We start from the raw sequence: 27,503 nt of genomic DNA, 5'->3' as shown, positions 1-27,503 counted from the left end.
GGTAAACAAAGAGGTCCATTTGCCATGCCTCGGCTTTCCAGCTCGCCGCACAGCAACCCAAATGAATCCTGCTGTCACAGCCCGGCATCGCTGTCCTGAGTAGACGATGTGCAATGGGACTGAATTCTGCTCACCTGTGGCAGAGCAGCGAACAGATAAGTCAATTAAACTGGTGTTAAAGTGAGAGGGAGAGCCAGCATCCTGCACCCTGCCCCTTCCTCACCCCCAGGCCTGCAGGGAGCTACGCTGACTCTTCTCGGCCGAGCAGACAGCAAAGTTCAGACACTGGGATAACCACAAAACGAGGAGCTCCCCAAAAGTCTCCTGGATTATCTGAATTCCAAGTGTATTTTCGGCATTTCCTCTTGTCTCAGAGCAAAATGAGGTGGTCTTCTGAGAAATATGGTTCATCTTAGAAAAAGCACCTCCATTCGTGTTTTATTTTAAAGCTCTGAAATTATTTCCCATATGGAGAAGCACACAGGCATACACTCACCTTGCTGAATTCACTGACTTTGGTAGATGCTTATATAATAAGCAATTTAACTGCTTTGCTGGGTTAGAGCCAAAGTCAGGAAGTGTTTCCTGCAGAGAGCCAGGATTATTTCTGGCTGGCTTTCTGTCTCGCACCAGATCGCAGTCAATTCTTCTGCCTCCTTGGTTTGGTTTAAAACTACAATTATGCTTATTAAAAAAAAAAAAAAAAAAAAAGAGTGGTAGAGCCCTCTGGTCTTTTCTCAGAAATAGTGAGCTGTTATTTAAGTCAAGTCAACGTTCAAAATGGAGGTTAACAAAAAGCTGAATCTAAGATTTTTCTCCTTAAAATGCCAGTTCAGAATGCTGCAAAGTATATTCCAAAACTGCCATTTTCAGATCTTCACAAAAACTGAAGAAATTAGTAATTGGAAGAAGAAAAAAAAGTCTTTGTGACTGTTTTCACTGTGCAATACATTAGAGCTGTTGGGTTCGGACGTTTTTCACCAAGTAAACTTCCTGCAGTTGTTCCTTCATTGGCTACTACACTTTTGGTAAATAAAAAGCTTATGAAGAATGCAAATTAAACAGCTAATTAGAAAAGCTGCAAAATAAAAATAAAAATAAAATGAAGCAAGGCCAAGACGAGCTGGAAAACAGCTTTTTGCATTCATAGCCTCAATGAGTTTTTATTTAGTTGTGTTTAACAAGGACTTTTTTGCTGGTTCTACTTCTGGCCGTTCTCACCAGATTTCTCCAGCAGCCTGCTCTGCAAGCACTAGGTCCTTCTACCTAGCCCAGCAGACTGGGGTGTATATCTTTATATATGCACATATATGTGTATGTGTGTATAGAAATATGGATACACAATGGGTAAAGTGTTATGGGACTCCTGTTGGGGATGCACAACCTTCCAAAATTGCACGGTGGAGCAGCAGCAGCCCTCAGCCCAGCTCAGAACTGGCCCTGAGGATCCGGAGCCGTGGTTGCCATCTGGGCACCACCACGTACAGTTGCAGTGAGCCCAGCAAAAGCACGGTGCCCGGGCCAGCAGCACCCTCCTGCAGGGCTGTAGCTGCTCGCAGCAAGCCCCTGGTGATGGCCCACTGTCAGGACGATGCCACAGCGCAGGGACAGTCTGACCGACACTCGCTTTGTGCCCCGAGCGAGTGGCACAGCAGCACAGCCTCCAAGTCGGTGCAAAGCGAGTGTGAACGCGTGAGAAGCTGCACACGTGCACCGTGCTGGCTCCCACGGCCCCTGACGGCCACGCACGGACTCACCAGGACCACGAGGAGCCCAAATCCCGGTGCACCGCCGCCTCCGTGACCCCGGAGCAGCACGCCTGCTTCAAGAAGCAGTATGCCACGAAATGCTGGTAAAACAAAGGGTTTACTGTTGGCAGGAAAAGACAGCAGCTTCATTCTCTGTGTATCCACACATACAGTCACACTATTAAAATGAATTAACTACTCTGAAGAGGCGTTAGGAAAATATATCTTGTTTTCCAGTGGTGCACTCCGCCTGCTTCGATGTAAATGGGGCACAGGCTCCCAGCATCTGCTCTGTGACCCCCGCGGCTCCTACCGACTTGTCTGGAGGCTCACTTTACTCTCATTTTCTCCCCCTGGCATTCTGCTAAAGTGCATTTGCTCATCCCGTAACGCAAATCCCAGGCAACTCGGATAAAACCCAGTAGCCAGTTCTCACAAATCCATGGAAACAAGCACAAAGGACCTGGGAATATTGCTAAGGAAGCCCGGTTGCAAGTGGGTAAATGCAGGGGTCGGGGCAGTGCTGAATAGCTCGTCCAGCCAAAGCTGCCATTGCCCCTTTCAAGCAGCATTTTCCTCCAGCGCGAGAGGCTGGGAATAAGCGGTGGCTGCGAACAGAACCGGCAAGGGGCCAGAAACTACCAGACAGATAAGGAGACAGCAAACGCCCCTGGCTATCCACGTGGGGTTGGTGTGGCACACAACTCCCCGTTATTTCCCCTAAGTGCAGCAGAATTCAGCCAAGCATCCTACAGAAAAAGGAAGCTTTGGACACACAGAGCGCGAGCGGCCCCGAGCACACCCGGTGCCACTTTCTGATGAGATAAATTTGGCCTGGAAACTGGGAACGATTCTCCCAGCGCCTGCACTGGCCTGGCAGGAGGGACCGAAGGCAGGAGGGACCTCAGAGGGTGGAGGTTGCTGTCCTGCCGCTAGGGAACAGTTCCCAAAGCACGGAGCAGGCTGCAGGAAGCACCACGAGAGCAGCCTTCCCCATCCCCTGCTTATCCTCAGCTCCTGTCAGCACCGCAGAGAACACAAAGGGGAAGCACAAAGACAGATGAGAAACCAACACTGATGTCTCCCCGAAAATAACTAATTTGTCCCGTGCCATAGGGACGAGGACTGCACTGTGACTGCTGCCTGCCTTCTGGCACAACAAGAAGGTATCCAACAGCTCTGTCCCTCGCTGCACTGAAGCAGGGGCTCACCTTTCCCAAAATCAGTGTGACTGTGAAGCCTGGCTTCCTCACCTCGCACAAAAACCTGCCTCTCCGTGCCCCCACCTCACACTCCCTGTTTCCTGGTGGTAACAGCAGTTCTGGGTTTCCCCCGCTGAGTTCTGCAATGTTCACTGCCTTCCCCAGCTCCTAGGTTGCTGCAGGCTCTTGGTGGCCTGAGGACATCCTTGTGTTTCCATCTGCAGAAGTGACCCGCTCAACATTATCCTAATTATTCACTGAAAAAGGAGCAAGGAGCTGTGGCTGCAGGGCGCAGTGCTGGGCCTGCTGCAGGGGAACCGAGGGTTGCAGGGGAAGGAAGCAAGAGAGAACAATTTTCAGGAGACACCTCGGGAAAACAAACCGTCCATTTAAAAATCCCGACCTCAGCCAGAAAAAGCTGGCCTGTAACATCATTTTCAAGTGAAAAGCCATTTTCAAAAAGAATTCCTGACAAGATTCAGATCAGCTGTGGTTTGCTAGCTCGGGCAAACCCTGAGAGCCAAATCCTGTTCTCATTTACATCAGAGCAAAGCTCAAAGCCTAATGAAATATTTGATGTTCGCCCCGATGCAAATGAGAGCAGAATTTGGTCCGAAATATCCTGTTTTCTCTACTGACTTTATTACAGGGAGAGCATTAGACAGGAGTTCAGGTTTCTTTTGAAGTTATTTTATGGCGAGGAGATAGGGTGGCAGAGATCTAGTTCAACAAGTCTAATCTGCCCTAAATATGCATGCTGCGTCTGATGAAAGAACCACAGGGAAGCCGAGGCGGCCCTGCCATGCATACTCAGAGAAGCCACACAAATATCACTGAGCTTACGGTAATTTGAAGTGGAAGCATCCTGCTAGAAATGGAACCCCGGACGCTTTCCATGCCGGGAACTCCGAGGTTTCTCACAGACCAGCTGGATGAATGATAAACAGAAAGGCTTGAAACCATTCCCCAAAGTTGCCCAGGAGGAAAGTGGAAAACAACAGTAGAGAGCAAGAATAAGCAGGGTAACTGGACAAACAGAGCAGCTGAAGGCAGAAATTAGGTAAAATCCCTCTCCTTGCTCACCCGCTTCACCCCCAACATCCATCCAGCAGGTCCACAGACAAATGGCTTCATGGAGCACAAACAGCAGGGGAATAAATATGTGATGGGAGACAAACTGATTGGGCTATGTAATGATTTCTGAATGTCAGCAGGAGGAAAAAGATGAGAGTGTATGTGGAAGGAAAGGAAGGAGCAAAAGCTTGGCTGCGGGTAGAGGAAGGAAAGGGAGCAGAAGGGACTTTGGCCACCCCTCCCTGTGACATGCACCAGGGCCTGCCCAGTGAGCCCCACCGAGCATCCCAACCAGTGGCATTTCTGCCAGATTTATCTGCCATTCCTCACGCTGTCCTCCCTAACCAGTCAGGCTGCTGCTCTAACAGGGCAGGAACAAGCCATGGAGAATTTCAGCCTGGAGTATCAACGCCACACTTTCACACATTTCGTGCTGCTCCTCTTTAAAGCCCTTCTCAGATATTACAGAGGTGTTCTCACAACAATCTCATTTGCACTCCCTTCCACCACTCCTTCATTTCACAAAGCCACGCTGACTGCCCCTTTTACTGGTGTGACCCACGAGTCAGGCTTTCTTCACGGTCACAAAATCATCCCAGCCTGAATTTATCTTCACCCCAGGTGAAGCCTCGCCGGTGGCCGTGCCATTCCCAGCAGCTCTCTTCTTAGGCAGCACACACCAAGGCTCACAGTTCGGACAGGTCTGGTCTTGCACACCCGAGGTTTCCACAAGAGAAGCACACTGGAGATGACTCCAAACCTTTTGCTCTGGCTCTATATACCGGCAGGAACCTCAGCACGGCAGCTATGGTAGAGCTCCACGACACGCAGATGTTTACAGCGGATGTAAATCAGAGATCGGTATCTCTCCACCAGAAACAATTCCCAAAACACAAAAAGTAAAAAACCTAACAGCTTGGCTCGCTGATCATCTGCACTAACCTACTTAGGCACTGAGCTAAAACCTGCTACATGTTTATGCAGAGTCCAGCTGGGACTCATCAAGTTTAACAGTTTTTGAGCTGGTAAGACTAGATTCGTTTTTTCTTTGATAATACATCCACACATATACCCAATATTCAAAATAAACTAGAATAGCAGCTTTCTTGAGCTGGATTCCCACACCAGTAACTCTGAACATTCACACAATGTTCTGGAGTCCCATTAACCCCCGTATGCAAACCTGCTACGCCCGAACGTACACTCAGACGAATGACAGTTTTGCCCCAGTTGAGCAAAGCAGAATACTTGTATTAATTCCAGCAGAGTCAGGGTTTTATCACAGAGGCTTGGTTTTGGGATTCCTTCACAAATAAAATTCTTGCTGATAGTAAAACCAGGAATTTTGCATTTCAAAGGCTTGTGTAAATGGCTCTGAAAATAGGAGCTGTAATCCACAATTCCTGGTTATTTCATCTAAGAATGTACCAAAGCGTTCAGAAACAGAGGAACTGGAGTAAAGCTCTCCACATCTCCATCAGCCCTCCATTTCTGGGGCACAGCTCAACTGACCAAAAGGTAAAGGAAGCAATTCTCAGACTGGATTCACCTTGTTGGGATTACAGCTCTTTTACATGAAACTGCACAAAACAACGGCACGACCGCTGCTGTCTATGCAGCTCGAAGTGATTTTTGGAAAATCTACAGTTAGTGGAAAATCCTCAGTCTAAGGAATTTAGATGAGTGAGAAAGCTCAAGCTAACACACCGAGAGCTACAGATATGCCCATCAAATCCTGATAAAGCAGAAAAACGTACCTCCTTGAAGTTATCAAACGCAGACAGAATGATTTCATGCCCTCCTCTGACGAGACAAACAGCGGCCAGGAGTTCCAAGACGAGGGCCTTTGTCCTGCGAAGAAACCAAACCGTGGCAATCAATGACAAGCATGTGCTGAGCACCTTCTACCTGTTTGCCAAATGATGTGCAGACGCTGGGAGAAGTAGTTTGCATCCAGTAGTTTGCATTCAGTCTCTTGAAACGAGAAAACCTGCAGGATGCATAATGCTGAGCATCGTCTGATCCGGGGTACGCTGAGTCTCCGGGATCATGCAGCTCTCCCCCATTTTAATGCTTCCCGAAACATGCAAAAATTGAAATCACAAACTGCACTTGTGGAAATCCAAGCAAACCCACGGCAGAACATCAATCCGTAAAGGCAGAGCACGTCAGCCCTCCACAGCTGGCCCTCCCAGCAGCTCCCCTGCACAGGGTCGGTGAGGAGGCGGCTGGGGGCACAGCAGGATCACCGCACACAGCCAGGAGCCAGCTGCCTGCCCGCTCCCCCTGCGTCCACTTTTTGGTGAACGTGCTTAAAACTCACATCTGTATTTCCCAATACAGATCTGAATTACTCTCAGTGACAATTTGTATTACTCGTGGCCCCCCCAAAAAGTAAGCTGTGGCACACTGAAGTGAGGAGAGGATGCCTCAGCACATCGCTCCCCTCCTGGATCAGAAATCTGGGCAACTGACTGACAGCAGTGCTAACACAGGCACAGCAATGAGGGGGAGAAGACAATCAATTACTGAGAGGAAAGCATGCAACAGACTCACTGCAGCTCCAATATAAATAAGCCCCAGTGCTTTCTTACGGGGTCACATAAGGCAAAAGCACCAACCGGACCTTATGGCCTGATGAGCTATGAGCAGATATTAAAATCATGCAGACACATATGAAATTAGTCTCATGCCTAAGCACTGACTCAAACCAGATGTTACAGAAAAAAGAAATACCTTTTGGCTTTCAAAGTGTCAAGGTTATCTTTGGAAACCAGATAAAATGTTCACTTTCCCAGGAAATTTTATATGGATCACTTTCAATCCTTACTCATCAATTTTTTTTTCCTGCCACAAGAAGAAAACCCAAGCTCTTTCAGACAGGCTCAAGGAGCTCTCACTATGGCTCATCAGTAACATCCCCTGCAAGGACAGGCCACGAGCTGTGTGTGCAGGGAAAGGGCACGGAGATGAGTGTGCACAGCGTGGCCAGGAGGATGCCCAGGTCTCCACGGCACCTGGAGCCCTCACCCGCCTGCTGCTGGCACATCTGCAGCTGGGGACAGGGAGAGGACAGTGCCACTGTGCTGGTGTCACTCCTGTGGGCACACACAGAAGGGATGGAGCCTCTGACTGCTCCCTACATTCGTCCTCCCCCTGGCCTGCCAGCTCTCGTGGCATTTAGCTCTGCAGTGTGGTTGGGGACAACGCTCCAGCGCGACTCGGAGCTGCTGCTTCCCTCTGTGCACATCTCAGCCAGCCCTAAGCACCCAAAACTCAGGTTTCTTCAAAAATCATGATGGGGCTAAAACAAAAAGGAATTAGGTTTTGAACAGCATAACGGTAAATTGGCTTTCAGGTGTTTTAGCCACATTTGAATGCATTTTTTTTAAATAATCAGGAACCTAAACAACTCACCTCTTTCACAACCAAAAGCTTAAGTTGTCTCTCCATCACCCGATTTCCAGGCTCAAGACACCAAAAAATCATAAAAGCAATAAACTTCCCATACCCTTCCCATTTACGCTGTGCCCAGGCTTGCTGATTTAAGCCTAAAGAGAAGTGAGGAAGGGAGCACCTACTTCCACCAGGACAAAACAAGCAGAGCACTGCAAGGCAAGTGGACAGCCTACGGAAAGGTGCTCTGCTCTCTCCATATGGTGCTGCTTAGTTCTGTCACATCCCCTAGCTTTACCTCTCCTTGCAAGCAGCAGAATGTCAGATCTGGTTTCATTAGAGGTGCAAGAGGGCTGCAGCTCCAGGCCGTGCTGGAAGCAGCTACCAGGGCCACCAGGGTGTGCGGGGAGGAGAGGGGACACGGCCCTGCAGCAATTAGCTCCACTGTGCGATCACAAAATTGGGGCTGAGGCTGAAGAAACACCCGATGCTGAGTCAGCTGCTGTACAGATGCAGGACAAGAACAAAACCCTCTCTCGAAGACACTCAAACCTGAGGCCCCCTCGAAGTTTATAGATGAAAATTTAGCTTCTTCAGGAAAATCCCACGTGAAGCTGCTCACGATCAGCAGGGTCTTCTTTGCACTGTAGCAGGGTTGGAGAGCTCAAGCAGCAAAGATACAGCTGAAGAGTCAGCAGCTTCCGAAACCAATGGCACTACTGCTGATGGCAACTGCTCCTCTATTCCCACCATAACACAGACTGAACGTGATTCAGAGTGAGGTCTGATTTTTGCTACCGATTTGCGCATAAACGTATCCATGAAAACCCCTTTCCACGTCCTCTTAACTTACCTACTTCGTAAATTCCCTGCTAGCACGCACAGCCTACCTGGGATTCTTGTTGTTCAAGCTCAGTGCAATTTCATTGACAGCATGCGGGTGCGACATGACCATATTGAACCCGTACTGAAACGAGAAGGGGAAAAAATCGTCTCAGCTTCGAAACCGAAGTCATTATTTTTAAAACCCAACAAATTACGTATCTCTGACCAGATCTGGCAGTCTCTGGCAACGCTGTAAGCCAAATAAAACAGTGCTGAGTTTTATCAAGGCAGTCAGCACATTTCCATCTCACGCCGTGACTAACAACGACTCTGTCACCACACGTCGGAGGTACTCGCTTTGGCCAACAAAAAGGGGTCCAGGAGCTGCTCCTGCAGCACTGACAACCCCTCTGCCTGCTCCTGCCCCCCCAAACACTTCTTATTTCTGACAGCCCAGTGTGCCATTTACTCTCCAAAGGGGAATTTGCACCTCAGCTGCCAAGATCGCTTCCCCAGGCGTGCTGCCACCGAGCAACTGCTGCATGCAGCTACTGCGCGAGTGCTGCGGGGTCTGCTCTCCAAACCCAAAAAAAGAGTTGCTTTATAAGCGTGGTATCAGTTAGTACCACAACTGCACCATCGCTTGCATCCTTCCTGTTAGAGGAAAGAAATCCTGGAGCTCCCAGGAGCTGCCATCCCCACCAGCACAGCTCACACACCTAGCAGCGTTAGAGTGCCAGCTGTGACAAGGGCTGTGTTGTACACGGCTTCCCCGCTGTGCTGTCTAAGAATGAGCAAGGATTTAAACCTTCCCAGCAGTTTTACCTTCATCATTCACCACTAACCTTTCCCTCCCAACAACAAAAAGTGACACGGTCCAGAAGAATGCAAAGGGAAATACCTGGTAGTTCATTATGGCACGCAAACACATGATGCAGACGTGGACATCGTCTTTTTTACTCACTAATCTGGAATTTTTTAGCGTTCTTCGGCTTGGCAAGGTATTGTACCTGCAGACAAAAACAGCTTTCATCAGTCAGGGGACTACTGTAGGTGGGCAGAAGAAAGGAAAGGAAACATCCCTCCGCTTGGTGAAAACAGACACGTTTCTCTGTTCTGCAGAGCACACGGCCAGCTGACAACACGCATGCAAATAAAGCAGGAAAGAGGCCAGGGGCTGGTTATTTATCAGCACAGGAGGCCCGGACACGAGGCTAACGGGCCCTGAAGGAACTGAGCAGCGCCAGGTACCAGCGGGAGCAGAGGGAGCAGGACCTGCAGGCTCTCATCCGCAGCTCTACCACAGCAGAAATATCCCAGATTTTTTCTGTCTATGCTCTGCCGGTGCAGACACAGACTTTTAATGGAAGTGAACAGTTGTAGGCATCAGCAAACGTATTAATTTTGGTTGCATTTCGTTTAAGAATGGTGCCTCTCTTCTGCTCTGCAGCTGAGCTTTCTGAAAGCCCTCCAAACGATCCGAGGAAAATGAAGCCTTCGGGATCTTTCCACAGCACAGAGGCATTAATTATTTTAATTGTAACCCCTAACTGGTAAATCAACCTTCAATTCTATTAAATAAGTGCGTGGAATAAAGACAGAGGGAAACCTTTCAATCTGTCATTTCCATGGCACGGTAAACGAAAGCCACATTTCAGCTCTTCCTGAGACACTGCTGATTTTCTTTAAGGCGAAACACGCTCTGGGAGCTGAGCACGGGAAACTGGAGACAGGGAGAGGGCTGACATGTGAAATACTTGCATGTTCTTGCAGTCATACACAGCGCTGAATAAACAACGAGATCATGGCTACGGTCCAGAAAGCCTTCTGACAGCAATGCACTACTAATAATACAGAATTATATTGATATATATATTATATATATATTTATATATATATATAATAGGTGTTGAAATGGAGCAGGAGCAAAGTGACCCAGCCCAAGGCTTGTCCCACGTGTCCCCAGCCCCAGCCCAGGGGCCTGGAGGGGCAAGGTGGCTCTGAAATATCCTGGCCACCGTGGTCACAGAGCAGGATGGGCATCGGCTGGCAGGCTGCGGGGCTGGCAAAACCCCCAGGAGGTCACAGTGGTCATTCTGCATTTCAAACAATCACACTCAGGCCTGAAAGCCGAGGAAGAAGGCATAAATCTGCTGGAAAGAAAGGCAGAAAGGCAAGCACCATGAGGCACCCGCGATTACGAGGTTTGTGAATTCTGACATCTGTTGTGCTAAGAGCAGCCCCGCTGGGGGAGGGAAATGAAATCTGTAGGTGAAACTTGGCTGCTGGATTAAACACAGCCATCAGCAAAAGCAAGGCTACCTCAGACAAGTGCTGCTACCCTCACCCTTGCCAATGCCACCGCTGCAGCCTGGACAACGTTCACGGGAGCTCTTCTTGTGTTTGATATGCGAAAACAATGCAGTGGGAAAAGCTTCAGGAGTGTGGCATGCCGAGCCGTGATTAGGTGCCAAACCTGAGCTTAGATGAACCGCTGTTGGTACCCAGGGTTACTCAGCACAGCTGCACACCTCCTCACTGCCCTCCTCACCGCCAACTCTACTGTGCACTTACTTGTCTAATCCACGCTACTCGTTTTGTTTAAATAAAAGGTGTAGCTTTCAAAATCAATGATTAGCCTCATTATTATTAATAATAAGAGTAAAGAATACTCATAAATACACGAACAAGTGGGAACAGACTACGGGAGAGGAGCTCGGCGCGGCGCACAGCCGCAGTGCCCGGGCTGCAGCAGTGCCTGCGCTCTGCTTTCATTTCCCAGGAGCGCCGAGATGAAAGAAACCCCAAAATTCAAAGCAGAATTCAGTCAAACGGCTTTTTTTTTTTTTTTCTCCATATATATGAATGCATAAATCGGCTGACGGGCACTCCAGAAGGCTCTCAGGCCTGCAGGAAAGCTGCCCCAGTTCTGGGAGCCACGGGGAGCGCTGGGCGCACTCGGAGCGAGTTTTGGGGAGCAGACCCCGGCAGGGAGCGCAGGGGAGGCAGAGAGCTGAGAACACAGGACGAGCACAGGCAAGACGTGGGCAGCTTCACATTTGGTAAGCAAAACTCCCCCGGCTCCAGTTTTAACCTGCTGCTCATTCCCTCCTCTGTCAGGGAAGGCACTGTGGGGCCGCCCCGCTCTCTCCAAGCTGCCAGCAGGATGATTATCGGGCTCTGCACCTCGCCCTGGGTGCCGGGGCACCTCGTCTGCTGCTCGTGGTGGCACCACGGATGGGCAAGGAGCCCCAGCAGTGTGCTGCAGGGCTCTGCGGCCGTGCCAGCAGTCCCACCGACAGCTCCCGTGCTCGCACACCTCCCGGCCCTTCCCTCCGGTCATCCCCGGCAACAAAACGCTTTCCCAGAACCGACGGGGAAAAACCTAGGGCAGCTCTTTTCCCTCCAAAGTGACGGGGCATTCCCTTCAACCCACACACCGAAAGTATGTGCAGAAGTAATGCAGATGCAATGACAGCTTTCCTCCGAGGAGCCTGGACGGGCAGAGCCCAGCAGCTTCAGGTGGCGATCTCCTGACCTGCCTGGGAAACGGCAGACGTCAATACAGAGCTTTTTCTGTGCTTACCTAGGCCACGCATTTGCCCTGGACAGCAGGAAAAGGGGTGCATCCCTTCCTGTGCCAAAAGCAAGACCACGTTTACTTGGAGCCCATACCCAGTCTGAACCAGGAGGTGTGAAAACGCTCGCGGGAGAGCGTGGAAAGACGCCGTGCCAGCGCATCTCCATACACATTTCACTAAGTATGAAAAACACTGCAATAAAAAGATTTAAAAGCCACTTCTCGTCACACACAGATCATTCCTATAATGACTTATCTCAGCCCTAAACTCCTGAAGACTGCATACATTATTTCCATTTAAATTTTAATAAGCAGAGCACTTAGATCTCTATCATGCCGCTGAGAGAAGAAAAAAGCTTCCTCGGTGTCTGGTGCATTGACTCCTCCAATTTCAAGATGTGTTTATGCATCTGGAGAGTTTTGTCAGCTCTAACAACCGGGGGCAAGGCTCCTTCAACTGGTGAAGGACGGAGACCTCGCACAGCCCCCGTTGGCGACGTGCGGAGCGCGCACCCCGCGCCTCTCGGTTCTGCCCACGGCGGTCTGCGACGAGGCTGAGAAACCAGCACAGGATATGCACTCGGGAGCTGCAGTGCAGAGAAAATATTCCCAGCACAGATGGGATTCTGCCCTAGATTCAGAGAGGTTCCCTTCAACAGATGCAAATTTCTTCGCGCAGACGCGAATGCCAAGAATCGACGAGGGTTTTTGGTACAGAAACTCTTTTCCAGCGACTCTGCACGCTGCAAGTAAGGCTCCAGCTGCCTTCTCCGCAGGAGTGGTAACTGCAACAGCCCCTGTGCCCGACATGAGCCAAACCAGGGTGGACGATCTTCTTTTGCTTTCATGTCATTGCTTGTTACTAACCACTAGGCTGATGCGAGCATCTGGGTGAACTGTTGGTTTTGATTTCCTGTCTGCTGCAGGTCAGAGATTGTGTCACCGAGCGTGTATTTATACTAGTAATGAAATTCAGATGGCTCCTCTTTTATTTCCTTCGCCCCTCCTTCAAAGAAGAACCATAAAACCTTACTCCTGAAAAGAAAAAAAAAAAAAAGAAGAAACAGAAAACCTGACCGTGTGCAGGCTCCTGCAGCTCACGGTGCTTCCCTGCGGCACCGAGCTGAGCGAGCTACCCCACCGCCGTGTCCTGGGCTGGCAGCTGGGGAAATGTGTGAGATCTATCCAGCCCTTCCAAGCCCTGACACTGCGACCACGTGGCGAAACCAGCACCACCCAGCCCTGCGCTCAAACGTACGATTTAGGGCTCTTTTTCCTGCCTAGGTCTCAGGGAAGTGCCTGTCTGTTCGGGAATAATTTGGTCATCGTTTCCATGGAAGTGCACCATGTGAGAGAGTCCTTAGATACCAAGGACCCGCATATAGCTAATTAAAACACCCATGCAATGAGCTGGGGAACTCAAAGGAAGGAAAAGCCCTTCCCAACATGGTAAACCTGCACATAACTCAAACTCCTGCCATCTCCACCAGCTTCAAGGGAAGACTTCCACGCTCAGCACGAGGACACGTGCCCGATCCAAAGGTGCAGGCCTCCAACACACAGCATTAAAGCAAACCCAAGCTATAGCTGCTTTCTCTCACCATTTTTATCCTGTTTTCTGCTGCAGAGCACTACACCCTCGTGTGTCCCGCTGGCTCCCTCCCGGTGGGAGCAGAGGACGGCCCCAGGTGGCTCCCGGCAGCTCTCCCAGCTCTGCGTGTGCCAGGGCTCCTGCTTCCCACTGGGATTTTGGTGCTTTGGAGGAGGTGGTGTTTGCATGACAAACATTGCTCTAATGGCAGGAAGGGACTTTGAAGGGGGGGAAATTTCCTACCAACTTTGCATTTCTCCACGGGGACCTGGAACTTGCAGCCTCCGCAGAGGAAGGAACAAGGACGGGAACAAGGGAGCTGCAGTTGGGTCCTCTGCCCATGCAAGGGCAAAAATATTCATCTGGGTGTGACAGAGCGGGTGGCCCCGGCGCCCCAAATGTTTCTTTTCTGGCATTTCAAACAAGGGCAACGAAGCTGGTTTTGAGCTGCACATGTGGAGAGAATAAATCACTTTGGGCCTCCAGTTTTTGTCTTCTTCTCAAAAAAATCTGGGAAAATTAGTAATCCATAATGCTGAAGGGACCTTTGCTGCTTGAGAAAAAATTGTAGCAGTCTGGTTTGGCCTTCCCCAGCTCTTCTTCCCCTCTCGCAGGCTCGCAGGCTGTAAGCACACCCCGGGGAGCCCTCGGCACGGCCACGCCGTGCGCATCCCACCGGGCTTCGGGCACGGGAGCAGGCACCAAGACCTGCAGGTCCCTTGGTCAAGAAAGCAGAAAAAATCCCATGAGGGGCAGCCGACTGCTCTGAAAACACGCTCTGCTAAATCAGCAAGGGCCTGACAGAGCGCACGGTGACCGTCAGCTGCTCCCCACAGAGTGGAAGTGGAAATGGCAGAGCCCTTGCTGAATCGCTGCGGCACGAGAAGGAAGCAGTGCCAGAGCACAGCCCAAATCCTGAATGCTTTTAAAGCCCATTTATGGATTACGATACGTCTGTCTGGACTGCTGTCTCACTACGAACTCTGCAGATTTTGGACACAAAAATAAGTTTCCGAGTTCAATCCACATAAAAAACTGAAGTATTAGGCTCGGAAGAAAGGGAATTTCTAATGGCCTGGGACGCTGCGAAGTCATTATGAATATTTATCTGGGAGGAGGGTCTAGCTCTCACGTGAAAGCAATGCTCTGTTCAGAATAAAAAATAAAAAGAGCAGCAATAAAATCCCCAAAGATTCATCCCCGTTTTTATCCTTCTACCCCCATTTCGGTGCTTGCCTCCCAAATCCCTGTGCCTCTTTTTAAAAAAAAAAAATCTCAGTTGCCAAGGAAACAGCTCCGAGAGGGGAATTGGCAAGGCCTAGCACTGCTAAAAAGAGCTCCAGGAAGTCGAGTAAAGTTACAGCGTGCAAACGGAGAGCCTCAGCCACGCAAAGGGGAGCACAGAAAGCCGGGAAGGCTTCGTGGCAGGGCACCCAGTCCTGGCTGTGCACGAGGAGCTGCTCGCTGCGATGGGGATGTGTCGTCTGCAGGCATATGAGGGCATCACCCTGCTAGGGTTACTCTGTGCTTGTCTCCTAGCCCTGCTGCTGCAATGTAATGGGTACAGGGCACACCAGCTGCAGGGTCCTGGGGGTGGCAGTGGCTGACCCCTGAGGACAGGCTGGCGAGCCAGCAGTGTGGCGCTGCCAGGCAGGCACCAAAATCGAGGAAACCACGTGTGAGAGCTGGCAGGAGCCCCTCGCCCGCCCGAAAGAGATGGCAGGATCTAACTGGGGGAGGTGCTGCACACAGAAATGAAACCGAGAGCGCTCAAAGATGCAACGGGTGGGGAAAGAGGACAGGGAGAAAGCAGGTGCCTCGAGGGGACAGCCCCTGTGCCACCTCAGTGCCACCAGACTACAGATGAGATTGCAGATGAGACTGCACAGCACCTGACCTGCAGTTAACTTAGTCTGGGAGACATCTCCCCAGATTGTGTTGTTTAATAAAAGGGAATCCAGGCCGAGCATGTTCCCATTTTTCATGCTGGCATGGCAGGGACGAGTCTAGTTCCTGAATTTTACATTACCCTGTTGTGATTGTCGGACCCATCCCTTTTCACCCCAGAGGGAGGCCCCCTTCCTCCCGTCTCCCTGTACATGGGCTGCCCAGCAAGGACAGGAGAGGAGCTTCCACAGAGCAGAACCTGGGGCCTGGGCCTCCCTCCATGCCTCAGGCACGCTGCCTGCCCAGCACGGGGCAGGAACTATGACAAATGCAGTCCTGCACACCCTCCTGTGGAGACCCTACTTGGTTCTCAGGAGAAGATTCCATTTCTGTTGACCAATAGTTATTAGTTAATCAAAAACTAATCAAAAAACAAGTCTTAAAACTTCCCACCCACTTTTACCTTTCCCTGTTCCTAATACACACCGTCCCCACTACAGAACAGACACATCAAAGGTGCTGATCCTGTCCCACAGCTCCTGCCCAAAGGTCCTGGTCCGGTGGGGGAGCACGTGGCAGACACACAGTGTGCTAGGTGACACTGCTGAGCCCATCCAGGACATGAGTGCAGGTAACCCAACGCTCCAGCAATATTTCTACTTAAAAGGTTCAACAACACGGATGATGATTAAGGCTCGGTGTCTTAGGCATGAAACTAATAATGCTTTTTGCAGCACGATAACGAAAACTACTGCCTTGTGTCCAGGTAAAACGCATTTCAGCCTCTTCTAGAAAACCCCACTCTGCGGAAGCACACTATGCTTTGAAGTCATAATGCGAAAACCACACATCTTGGAGGCTGCCATCTCCCACCGAGGCTTACCAAGACGTGTGGTTCTCGGATTATAGGGCATGGGAGCAGCTCCCATGCACGGCACAGCCCGTGCTGCGTGCGCCCTCACTCCTGGCACTTACGAGGTTTTCCGGCTCGAAGCCTCATCAGCAGAGCGCAAAGTGAAGCCGCTCCAGAGGCAGGAGGGTGAAAAGCAGCTCTGGCGGCGTTTGAACTGAAGTTGCTCGGGCAGAGAAACCAATCTGATGGTACACGAAGAGGGGGGAGGGCAGAGGAGAGAAGGATGCAGAAGGGAGAATCGGGGAAGAACATTTGAAGGAGGGAGGGGAACGGTGGACGTGGGGAAGGAGACATTGAAATGGAAAATAAAAGATGAGAGGGGGATATGGGAAAAAAAAAAAAAAAGGAAAAAGAAAAAGGATGGAAGGAAATGAAGAGAAAGAAAATTAAGAGACATGTAATGTATACCTGACTTAGGCATTTCTGGAATAACTGATCACAAGCATGCCTCCCAAAGACAGAGAGCAGGATCAGACGTCCTCCAAACACAAGACCCTGCCTTCTCTGTTGAAGTAGGTAGAAATCGAAGCACACACCACAAGCACTGAAATCACCTTTGCAGCATCAGAAAAAAAAAAAACCTAGTCAAGTGCTTTTGCTGCACTCCACAGCCTGTATCTCTTTGCCAGAGCTGTGTGTCTGCCTCCTCCTCCCCACTTTCTCCCCGATGTCTTTGATACATTCCAGATCTCGCACCCGCCACCACTCAGGCTGTAGGAGGATGGCAGCCACTGAACAGGAACTAAAAAGCCAACGTGAGCATTGAGTGACAAACCAGAACTGAACCTCGACTGGAAGACACAGAAAAAATCTGCAGGTCCCCACTGCTTCCAGCTCTGTAGGACTCCTTTATGCTCACAGCAAAGCTCTACAAAAGCCCCAAAGATCAAAACGTGCACAGAGTCAATCCCCCTCAGCACTCCGAGCTGTGCCCCTGAGTAACTGTACTGCCAGCCTGAAGATGCTCTCAGCATGCCTTGTAATAGTGAAGGATCGTAGGAATGCAAGGTCCTGTAACGGAGCTGACTGACATTCAGCCTTGGGAAGGGATCCTGCCTTTTCCACAAACTAAAAAAAAAAAAACAAACGGTATTTGGAAAGAGACTTCATAGTAAAGCCTGGGGCGGTGCTCAAATTAACATCAGGTTTGAAGCATGGCAGTGGCCTTTAAAACATAAATCTTGTTCGTAGCAGCATGGACGGGCTGTGCTGCGAGAAGAGACCTTTTTGGATGAGACACCAGATCAGAGCTCCAGCCTGGCTGGGCCCATGGAAATCCTGAGGTACTCTTTGGAGAAGAGTAATTGCTTCCTCTGTGCAAGTCACACTGTACCTGACGGAAACATATCACGCACCCTTAGATCATTCTGCCATTGGAAAGGGAGGCAGCCTTATTCATTTCATTTCCTCAATCGCCGTGCGATGCTGCCCCGTGTTACTGGCTTAGCACTTCTTTCCACCTCAAAACCGACAGCACAACGACACGTGAAGATGAAAAACAGCCTAATTGGAAAACCATGCTGACTCTTCCCACTCGGGCACTCGCTGCTTGCAGGTCACCTGCTGCCTGCTTCGGGGCCTTACCGTAAAGTGGAGTGCCTGCCCGAGCGGGAGATGCTGTTGCCAACTGGCGAGGGTAAATTGCTGCCTCTGTGCAGGTCCTCAATAGATCGGCTCCAAGGTTTGGACTTGTCCATGGAGTTTTCCACGTTGTTCTCCAAACTCTCAAAGTCAAAGCTGCAAGGAAATAGAAATTCCAAAGCTGGGTTAGACAGCAAAGATGCACACAGCGCTTCCCTTCCTGTTAAACATCTGCAGACTTAGCAGGTCCCAGAAGATTACAACAAGAAAGGAAGAAAGCACCGCAAACTAATTTCCCTTCAGCTGCAATTCAGAGCGAGCTTCAGTACATACTGCTGCAAATCTGGACCTCGACAAAGGGAGAAGCTAACCACACGAGCGCTCGGTTTCAGAGGGATCAAACAGCTACGGATTATTCTACTCCCATGTCAAATAAATACAACATCAGCCACTTTGCAGATGAACAGCAATGCCTTGAAGGAAAGAAGGAGAATACTTCAAGCTGTCTCCATTTTATTGCAATAAATCAATACGCTGCGCAAGTACTAATTCAGTTTCCTCCATCAGTATGTGACTGAGCATTTACACTGCCTTGCTGGCCCTCGCTGATCTGCTCGCATATGCAAGACATTACCATAATCGTTATAGATTTTCTCTGATTTCTGATTCACTGCCCATCGTACTGCTCTTTCAAGCAAAAATTGCTCGTTCCCCTTGCAGTTTTTGAGGTTATTACTCATGTTCACCACGTTAGAGAGGGAAAAAACCCAGCAGGCTAACTTGCGTACATTTGTATAATTTTAGGAACAAAGTCTTTATACAAGGACATCTTTTTGCTGCGCACAGTTTTTTCCAGTGTTAGTAACATTTTCAAACATATAATTTTGTTTCATTGATTCAACTGCAACTCCACCATAAGTCCTTTTTCTGTGCAATGGCAATATATACGTCTGATGGCATCTTTTTTAAAAAATAAGACATCAGCTCCACTCGGCTTGAGCTCCCAGCTACAATGGCATCTGTAACCCACCACTTAGTTTCATACAATTTTACACAAAAATCTAATGCTACAATACAGTGAATGGAAAGCCTGTGGGCACACAAAACAAAGGTGCCTTTGCCTGCCAGGAGCTGTGTGAGTAGTGGTTACTGTGGGGATGGGGCTTTGAACAAGGCAGGCAGTATTACAATCCTTGGGGTTGGGCACTAATCACAAACCTATTTCTAAGGAAGTCTGCATCTTTCCATACATTCCTTGAATTGCTTTTGCACTGTAGCCTACGACAGTCAGAGGCCACCAAGGCTAAAAAACACCAGTAAAGCCTTAAAGAAAAATAATCACAAAGGTTAAAGTGTTTTTTTTTCCTCTACAGGATGCTATAATTCAATAGTTTAGGACTAGCGTTACCATTTTCTCTGCTCCTGCTCTGCAGCAGGCACACGGTACTGGGCCAAGCTCTGGCACCGAGCATGGCAGCCCTGCTACAGGAGAAGCCGAGCATCTCATCGAGCATCTCATCGAGCATCTCATTGAGCATCTCATCGAGCATCCCATCAGCATTTCCCTCTCCTGGGGGTTTTGCTTAGCCCCGCAAGCCCAGCGAGTAGGAGGCAAGTCTTACTTACGTGACCGCGTACTGTGCGAACGACAAGTACTCCACCAGAACGTCCAGGCCTTTGTTTTCCTCATTCAAGAACTCCCTGACCCATCTGTTGGAAAAATCATGAGACGTCAGAGCATTTCACTGGTTTTGTGCAGTTACCGGAATTCTTTTCACAGACACTGAAGACACAGCCACTGCAGGAAAGATGGGACTGCTGAGTTAAACCTCTTCTTTCTCACTGAGGAAAAGAGGACTTTGAAAAAACAGAAGTTTTTATTTAGAGGACTTTACAAATGTACTGAAACGAGCCTTTTTGCAGTGCTTGGACAAGAAAAGCACCGCACTTCAAAACCATAAAACTCCCTCTCCAATGCACACCCAGCAGCTAGACGTTTGGCCCAATAAATACCAAGGGCCATGGATGTCCTGCAGAGCTCAGCTGCCCAACTCCTCCTCCGTGCTCCATGGCTCCCAAGCAGGGACCACGTCTGTCCTCTGGTTTGTCCTCCAGCACTTCTCGTGTTTATTTTCCACACCCTGGCCTCTGGCAGTCTCTCAGGTGCATACAGACAGCACACATGTGGAAGAGTAATAGCAGCAAGGCCCGGCTCTGACAGCCCAGGTGCACGTTTCGCAGTCATTTTTGCCTTCTCCTTTTTGAAAAGCGCTGACCTCTTGCCATGAATTTCAGTCTGACAATTACACAAAGCCTTTCTGGTCGACACACTGAGGCTTCCTGTGCCGAGGCCTCGAGCAGACAGATGAAACGGGCAGAAATGCGCACTGAGACGGCCTGCTCAATAAAAACCTGGAGCCCTGGCCGTGCTTTTACTTGTGCTATTCGAGAAGAATTTTCTGCTTTGTGAAAGCAAAATGCTGGCAACGTTACTTACAGCCAGGCTTCGTGAACTGTATCATGTTCAGCTATAAACCAGCATGTTTTAATATACATATTTTTATAGCTGCAGTGCTTGTACTATTCTAGACCCAATTATTCTCACTTTTGCCCTGACTTACTTCGGGTGAGCAGCAATCTCTTGACGGCCTTCACAGAGACGTGGATTAACCCTATCATGAAAGGATTAAGGCTGAATTTTCTCCTGAGACGCCCAGCTACCCCTTACCTGAGCCCTTCAGGATTTAACAACCAATATAAGTGGTACCATTGCCTAGCAGGCAGAGATGTTTTCTGAAAGACAGCCATCAGTAGGTGCAAATCTAGTAAGGCCAGAGGTCACCAAAAATCCTCACCCAATGTGATTTGTTCTCAAAGAAATTTCCAGTTCTCGGAGTACTTGAGTAGACTCTTGGACTCGTCTTCTGAATTTCTGTAATGGAGTGAGAAGGCAAGAACAGCACTTAGACTTCTGTGATGCTATTAAAAACGCCAGCATCTCCTACAGCACAGATTGAGCACATAAAACATTCAGGCAAGCTGAGAACCTCCCCTAAATCCCGAGGAACGCAACAACAACAGGCAGGCAGGCAACAAAAACAAACAGAAAAATAACTTCTGTTCCCGTGTATATTTTGAGCTTCCAGGATTAAGAAAATGAAAAGCCTGTAGATAAATACACATTTCTTTACAATACAAGCTTTGTTTTAGCAACAACCCCTCCACTGAGATCTACGGTGTTTGGGTGTCACTCCCAGCCATATGTTTTAATCTCACTTTTGTGACCTCACACCCACACCAAAACGCTGCCGTAATTTCTGTCTAATTACCAAATCTGTGGGTGCGAGGCGGTAATGAGCTACACATGTGCCACTATCTGCAGGTTTTGGTACTTGGTGCATGCAAAATTGTATCTGCAAAGTTAGAAGCTGGGAAGAGGCCCTGAAATGGCAGAAGCGAAATGCTGGGCAGTAGGAAGAAGATGATGTTTTGTGTCATCCCCGTGCAGGAGGAGAAAGGACTGCCTGGCAAAACCTCCCCGTGATGCAGCAAGAGCCCCACGGCACCCCAGGGCTCGGAGCAGGCTCTGGCAATGGCAGGAGACCTGAAAGTGCACACCCAAATCGAGTCAGGCAGAGCTGGATGGGTCTGGGAAGGTTTGTCAGCATCCAGGACACAGCGAGGCCGCTGCAGGAGAGGGACCTTGTTCTCTGTGCTCTGCCACGAGCCCGCAGCAACTTCTGGGGCTGCCTGGCCCCCGGGGAGCTCCGCGAGCTGGGTCACTGCAGGGGGGGCCAGGGCAAGCAGAGGATCACCACACTTTGAATTTTCCTGTTTCAAAGTTCAGCTGGGATGAGAAGCCCATCACAGTCCCAGCTCCCAGCCCAAGCACACGTCTCACAGCAGCGCTGGGAGCCACCAGCCCCTGGCCACACGGGGATTTAGCAGGAAAAAGCCTGACCCAGCCCCGATCACGGGCACGGCTCCGGTAACCCCAGCCCTGCCCACAGCATCCAGCATCCGTCCAGGAGCCCGTTTGTAAATCTTTCCGACACGCAGCCCAGGCTGAGGGAAGGCTGCTGGTGATGCAGAATAATGCGACAAAAGGGAGGAACTCAATGGGGCTATTTTTAGGCTCCTTCGGTTTTGTCATTTGTCATGGGACTCCTATAGTAGTATTAGGGTAAGAAAGGCTTCAATGTGTGCCCAGGGACTAACCGCAGAGCGAAGCCAAACACACTCAACGAATTTCAAAACCCTGCAGGGGAAAAACACAAAGACCCCCGTTCAGCTTTTTTTTTTTTTTTTTTAAATAAATAAATAAATAAAACAAACAACAAAAACCTACAATCAGCTACGGGCAAATTTTAAAGGTTTCCTCCTAAATGGCTTCCTATTCCTCGCTGCGGCCCCTGACAAGAGCAGCCCTGTCAGGAGGCATTAGGGCAGAGAGGGCTCGGCGCTGTGTCTGCAGGAGCCCCCCGAGCTGGCCCTGGCTCGCAGCATTTGTCAGGATCTGTGTTTTACTGCGGGGCACCCAGCTCGGCTAATTGCAGGGCAGCACAAAGCAGCGACTGTGGAGGACAAGAGGAGCAGTCAATGGCAGGAACTGCTGCGTGCTGGGTTTTTGGGGGCTATTGGAACTATCGGCACAGGATATGAGCTGATGTCCACAGTGCTTAAATACCAAAGGTTGAGTGACCGTCCTCTGAACAGGATGTAAATTTATACTTCTAAGACCCCTGGCAGCTATTTCTAAGCCCATGAGGGCTTAGAAACTGTCAGCAGAACTGTCAGCACCAGGCACAGGTCCCTGCTGGTGCAGAAGCCTCGCTCGGGGATGCCCACGTTCCCGTGATGTTGTGCCCAGCCCTACACATCTCGCTCCCCCAGAGGGTTGGTTGCTTCCCAGAGGGCTGGTTTCCCCAGCCTGGGACCTGCTGAGCACCAGGCAGAGCTGCCACACTCTGCAGAAAGCCACTCGTGTGCACAGCCACAGCACCACCTCCAGCAAACACCGGCAGTACAAGGAGGGTCCCTTTGCACCTACGCAGCAGCTCTCCCGTGATCAGGCGTCCACCCCAACAAAAGCATCCTTGAAAGGCCAGGTGGAGTGCCTGGGTCTTTTGTGAGTCATTAGCAGACAATTCAGGATGAATATTAGGCAGAAGGATGCGTGAGGCTCTCTGATGGGACCGCAATGCCAGCTGAACCCAATCCCTCCAGGTGAATGCCGAGAACAGCTCAGAGCTGCAGTTTACCTGCCACCAGCACTGCCCATGAGGAAAGGCAGACCTAGAGCGTAGCTCAGCGACAATTTGTCAGACTATTTATTGAAGCTAAAGTTATTAAAACAATTTGTTTCATGTGTCAGATCGTCCCTTTCTTTGCAACATCTGTTCCTCTTTCTCAGCTGCGCAAACCGCAGCGCCTTTCCAATTTCTCTTTGTTTGTCTCTGCGTTTTGTTACATCTCCAAGACTTTTCCCAGCTACCCTCACAGAGCCTCCACACAAAGGCAGGAAGGAACTGGGACCCCGGGACCATCCTCGTGGAGGAACAAGGACGAGAGGATGAGAGGAAACAGGACGCTCCTCACCTTCCTGGTCACTGCCGGGTCCAGATAGCCCTTCAGCTTCTGGATGTACGTGTGCGGAGGGTTCTTCACTTGAAATCTTTCCTGCAAAGGATGTAAGAACAAACATCAGCCATTTGGTAACATTTCTGTATTTACTTCTTATACGCATGAAATGCATGCACACACATACATATTTAAACAGGACGTATGTATAACCTGAATTTGTATGTGCATGCCCTATATTCATAAATACTTAACCTACGCATATACAATGTGCATGCAAATACCAGATATTTACATGCACCTTGATTTTCTGAAATTTGATATTTATATAGGAGGCGTAAAAACCTGTCCTGCATATTCGATGGTTTTGGTTACACGCATAAACAAACACATCTGCAAACAAAGGGCTTCTGGCAGCCAGAGCACTGCGAGAAAAGAGAGGGGCTGGAGAACGAGCGCGTGTCCATGCCGGACTGAGAGCCGTCACCACAAGAGCTGAGGCACCTTTCTGTCGTTTGGAACGAGCCCACAAACACACCGCGTGGTCCATTCACAGAAGAAGTTTTATTTTGTTATTTGGATTTTGGAAAAATAAATGCAAGAGCAGTACGTTAGCAGCAGACAAGTGGTATTTTGACAGGTACTGTTTAACTCTACTTGTGCCTGCGCCATGATGAGTGGGTACAATCGAGCACATGCACCTCCTGCAGGCACAAGAACTGCTCAACTGCAGTTGATTTTATTCCCTCCACCTTCCCACAACACACCCATCAGATTCTCTAATCTTCTGCACCCCAGAGCAGAGAGGGGCATCGCAGCTGGGCCAGGCTGGCACGCCGCGTGCTGTCACCTGCACTCCTCTCCAGGGCATACCGACCGCTTTGAAAACCTCTCATAATACTGAAAACCTTCAAAACACCTGTATTTTGAGTCCCTCTTGGTCTGTGCTTGCTTTTGCACAGCCAGGCTGACATTTATTCTGCAAAGCTGCTGTGAAGCACAAGTCAGGCTGCAAGCAGCGCGCTGTGTCCAGACCTGCTAAGAGCATTACCCCAAGCCCTGATACTATTTGTATCCTGGAAGAATTTTAAACTATTCTGCCCTCTCCCTTGAGGAAAGATCTCATAACAATTTCCTCCTGATGTTACAGCTTCGCATTTTATAACTGATATTTGAAACCCCCACTTATTCGGTCAGGATGCAATTTTGACTACATTATCTGGAAGTTATTTCATAACGAAGAGCGCGCTGCTGCCCAGTGACCAGAACGTACTGTCTGAACACCAAAACTTATTCCTGTTATTATCTTGCTGCTTGCTGTAAAAAAAAAGTAATATATCACGGTCAGAAAGAGAAAATGGACCGATAAATCTACCCAGTGGTCCCCCAGCCCTGGGCTACAGCTCTGAAAGACAGAAGCAGACATTTCTCTCCTCTTTTTTAGCAATTTTTCTTCCGTGCACCTTCACACAGATGTACGGGGCACACTGCGAGTCCTGGGATTTGGCATTTCCTTTATATATCGAAGCAGCTCTGCAAAGAGCTCTTGGCGGGCAGCTCCCTGGCCAAAGGGAAGCCCAGGACCCCTGTCACCCCCGTGCCACCCCGTGCCGTGTCCCCCACCTCGCACCGCTCAGCGCCCTTCGTGCCCCTGCACTTAGAAAACAGACACGATGGAGGGGAAGGGGGAAAGCAGGAACACCCACCAATGTTGGCAGAGGTACACAGAAGAAATTAAAAGTCCATCAAGTGAATCATGTCAGAGATTAAGCTGTCACTACTCAGTACCTGAACTGCTAGCTTAATTCACGCACTCGGTGCAGAGCAGTTGGGGCAGCTTCGCGTTTACGCTTACAGCCCTCATGGGACAGCGACAACCGTGGCTTTACAGTGGGCAGGAATACAAGTTATTTAGAAGTAACTCCATCCATTAACTCATTTTAAAAGTTCTTTGCTCTGGCAGATGGACAAAAGCGGCACTTTGCTGGAAATGAGAGCGTGGCCCATGGCAGGGCAGGAGCGTTACCAGAGGGATCCGAACCTCGGAGACCAGCACCACTTCTCTTTCCCCCACCACGGTTTTGTATTAGCTCTGGAGATACCAAGCCACTGTTTGCACCTGCCAGGGAAGGAGTGAAACATTCTGGTAGTTAAAAAGTTGTGTAAGGGCAGATTTGGCCCTTGAAGTGCTTTTTCTGCCTTGGAAGGCCACGAGGGACCAGCCTTCAGTGTCGCCCTGTGCCACTCACCCACCAGGTCCCAGGCAGGACAGCTCAAATCCTTTCCTTCTGGTGTTCCCGAGAGCATCTACTTCATCTGAGAGGCAAACACACGCCCTGGCTACCACCAAGGCACTGCTGTCCGTGCCTAATTCATTTTCCGTAAGGACCATAAATAAGGAGCTAAAACCTGTTGCTTTTTGCTGTCTTCTCCTCCTCTCCTCTTCTGGCAGTCCGTAATTGCTCATCGGCCAAATCTGCTTTCCAAATAAAAATGCATACGGGCAGCAGCTTCACGCTACCTGAACCGGGAGGTGAGGGATTTTTACCACACACATTAAAAGTTTAAAATCTAAATTCATCTTTCCAAATTTCACTGAGCACACAGCACGAGCCAGTGGGTGACACCAGGGCTGGGACATTACCAGGTCCCTGCGTGGTCACCAGACACAACAAAGTTATCAAAACCCAATAAAATGCCTCTTTTATCTGCACTGCGCGACTCGGGAGCACCAACCCTACCTACAGCCCCAAAACGAGAAAGGCACGGACCCACAATAACCCGACCCCGCCTCCGTCAGCCACCTAGCATGTAAATCCATCCTGCAAGAATAAAGGGCCCTTTCTTCCCCCAAAACTCGCTGAGGAGGCAGGGGAACCGCAGCCTAGGAGCTGCAAAGTGCGAGCGCTGCCAGACGCCGCGATGAGCTCGCCCCAGCGCGTCCCCTCGGAGCAATAAAGGAGGGGAATTCGGGGAAAGGCTTCAGCTGGGGCAGCACAGCGCTGCTCCTGTGCTTCCTTCACCAGCAGCCTCCAGCATTAGCACTTTCTTTTCCTGATGGATAAAAAAAAAATAAAAATAAAAAATAAAAAGGGGGGGTGGAGGGCTTGATGGCAGTAGCCAAGAGGAACTGCTGGATTTCTGCGCTTCCCCTTCGATGCGATGCCAAGGAGAACTCGATACATCCCTTGCTCACCCAGATCTGGGAAACGTATTTATCCCGAAACCAGGAAGCCGTGGCTTTTCCAGAGGTCTTCTCCTTCCAAACCCATTCGGGACGTTTTCTGCATTAGCGAGTTACGCTGCGATGACCGCCCTGCCCTCGCTAGCTCGTGTCATTCGTAGCATTCATATCCCCCAGGTGAGCAGGCAGGGTGCCATATTTTACCCACTTTGGGCTCTTTAAACAAAAAACCAAGCAGGGCGAGAGATTCACTGGTACACAAAACAAGGGTTTCCTACGCCCCCGGTGAAGGCATTTGGGGTGTCACTCATACCGCGTCCATCTCGGCTCCCTCCATTCCCTCCCCACACACCCCCAGCTCCTCCAAGGAGGCCCCGGTCTCTGCCCCGCCATGGTTTGCCATTAGAGGGCAATGAAGAACTTCCTACGATGCTCCCAGCCTCGCCCTCAGCATCCCTGTCCCCTCCAACACTTCACCACACGCTGCGGGACCGAAACGCCCGGGGTACCACCAGGCAGAGCTCCGTGAAGGCAGCAAACCAAGGGGGTGGCTCATCACCTCCGGGCTTGTCATCCTTGCTCGGATCCATCCCAGCACTGCTCCTCTCCCCACAGGACCTGCCAACGGGGCCTCAAGGCTGGAGAACCAGCAGGGAATTAATTGTCCTTCCCTAACGACCCCCAGCTCGGCCCCTCCGGGGATGCTGCAGGCAGGAGGGCGAGGGCTGGAGCTCTCCAACGAGGCTCCTCGGGGTTTTCTCTCCGGGTCTCACTCCTTGCCAGCCCACGACCACCAAGTGAGCTTCTGCCACCTCCCCGTGCGCCCTCCCTGAGCTTTTACCCGTCCTGCTTGGATTTTTAGCTCCCCCCGGGACCGAGGTCGCCTCCCTGCCTACCCCACCTCGCTGACACACTGTCAGGATCGTGCAGACGTGTGAGCAG

The 27,503-nt window shown here is 50.1% G+C and overlaps 1 protein-coding gene across 13 annotated transcripts in view; it reads right to left on the bottom strand.

The window, feature by feature from the left end:
- Positions 1-27,503, bottom strand: part of FMNL2 (formin like 2) — a 104,202-nt gene that overhangs the window by 29,790 nt on the left and 46,909 nt on the right. For 8 of the 13 annotated variants that reach the window (XR_004253382.1, XM_032189609.1, XM_032189608.1 and 5 more), the window contains exons 3-10: positions 23,396-23,476; positions 20,653-20,729; positions 19,424-19,507; positions 17,801-17,953; positions 16,279-16,398; positions 9,147-9,255; positions 8,311-8,387; positions 5,782-5,875 (exon numbers count right to left, since the gene is read on the bottom strand). Coding sequence is in view for 12 of the 13 variants with exons in the window: in XM_032189609.1 (XP_032045500.1) it covers positions 5,782-5,875; positions 8,311-8,387; positions 9,147-9,255; positions 16,279-16,398; positions 17,801-17,953; positions 19,424-19,507; positions 20,653-20,729; positions 23,396-23,476 (795 nt within the window). In the remaining variant the exon portion in view is untranslated. The remainder of the gene's footprint in view (positions 1-5,781; positions 5,876-8,310; positions 8,388-9,146; positions 9,256-16,278; positions 16,399-17,800; positions 17,954-19,423; positions 19,508-20,652; positions 20,730-23,395; positions 23,477-27,503) is intronic. The other 5 variants (XM_032189618.1, XM_032189615.1, XM_032189617.1 and 2 more) reach the window with 1 other exon arrangement.

The sequence above is a fragment of the Aythya fuligula genome, chromosome 6 (genome assembly GCF_009819795.1).
Source record: "Aythya fuligula isolate bAytFul2 chromosome 6, bAytFul2.pri, whole genome shotgun sequence".
In the NCBI taxonomy this organism is placed as follows: Eukaryota; Metazoa; Chordata; class Aves; order Anseriformes; family Anatidae; genus Aythya; species Aythya fuligula.
This window is presented reverse-complemented; position numbering and strand designations above follow the sequence as displayed.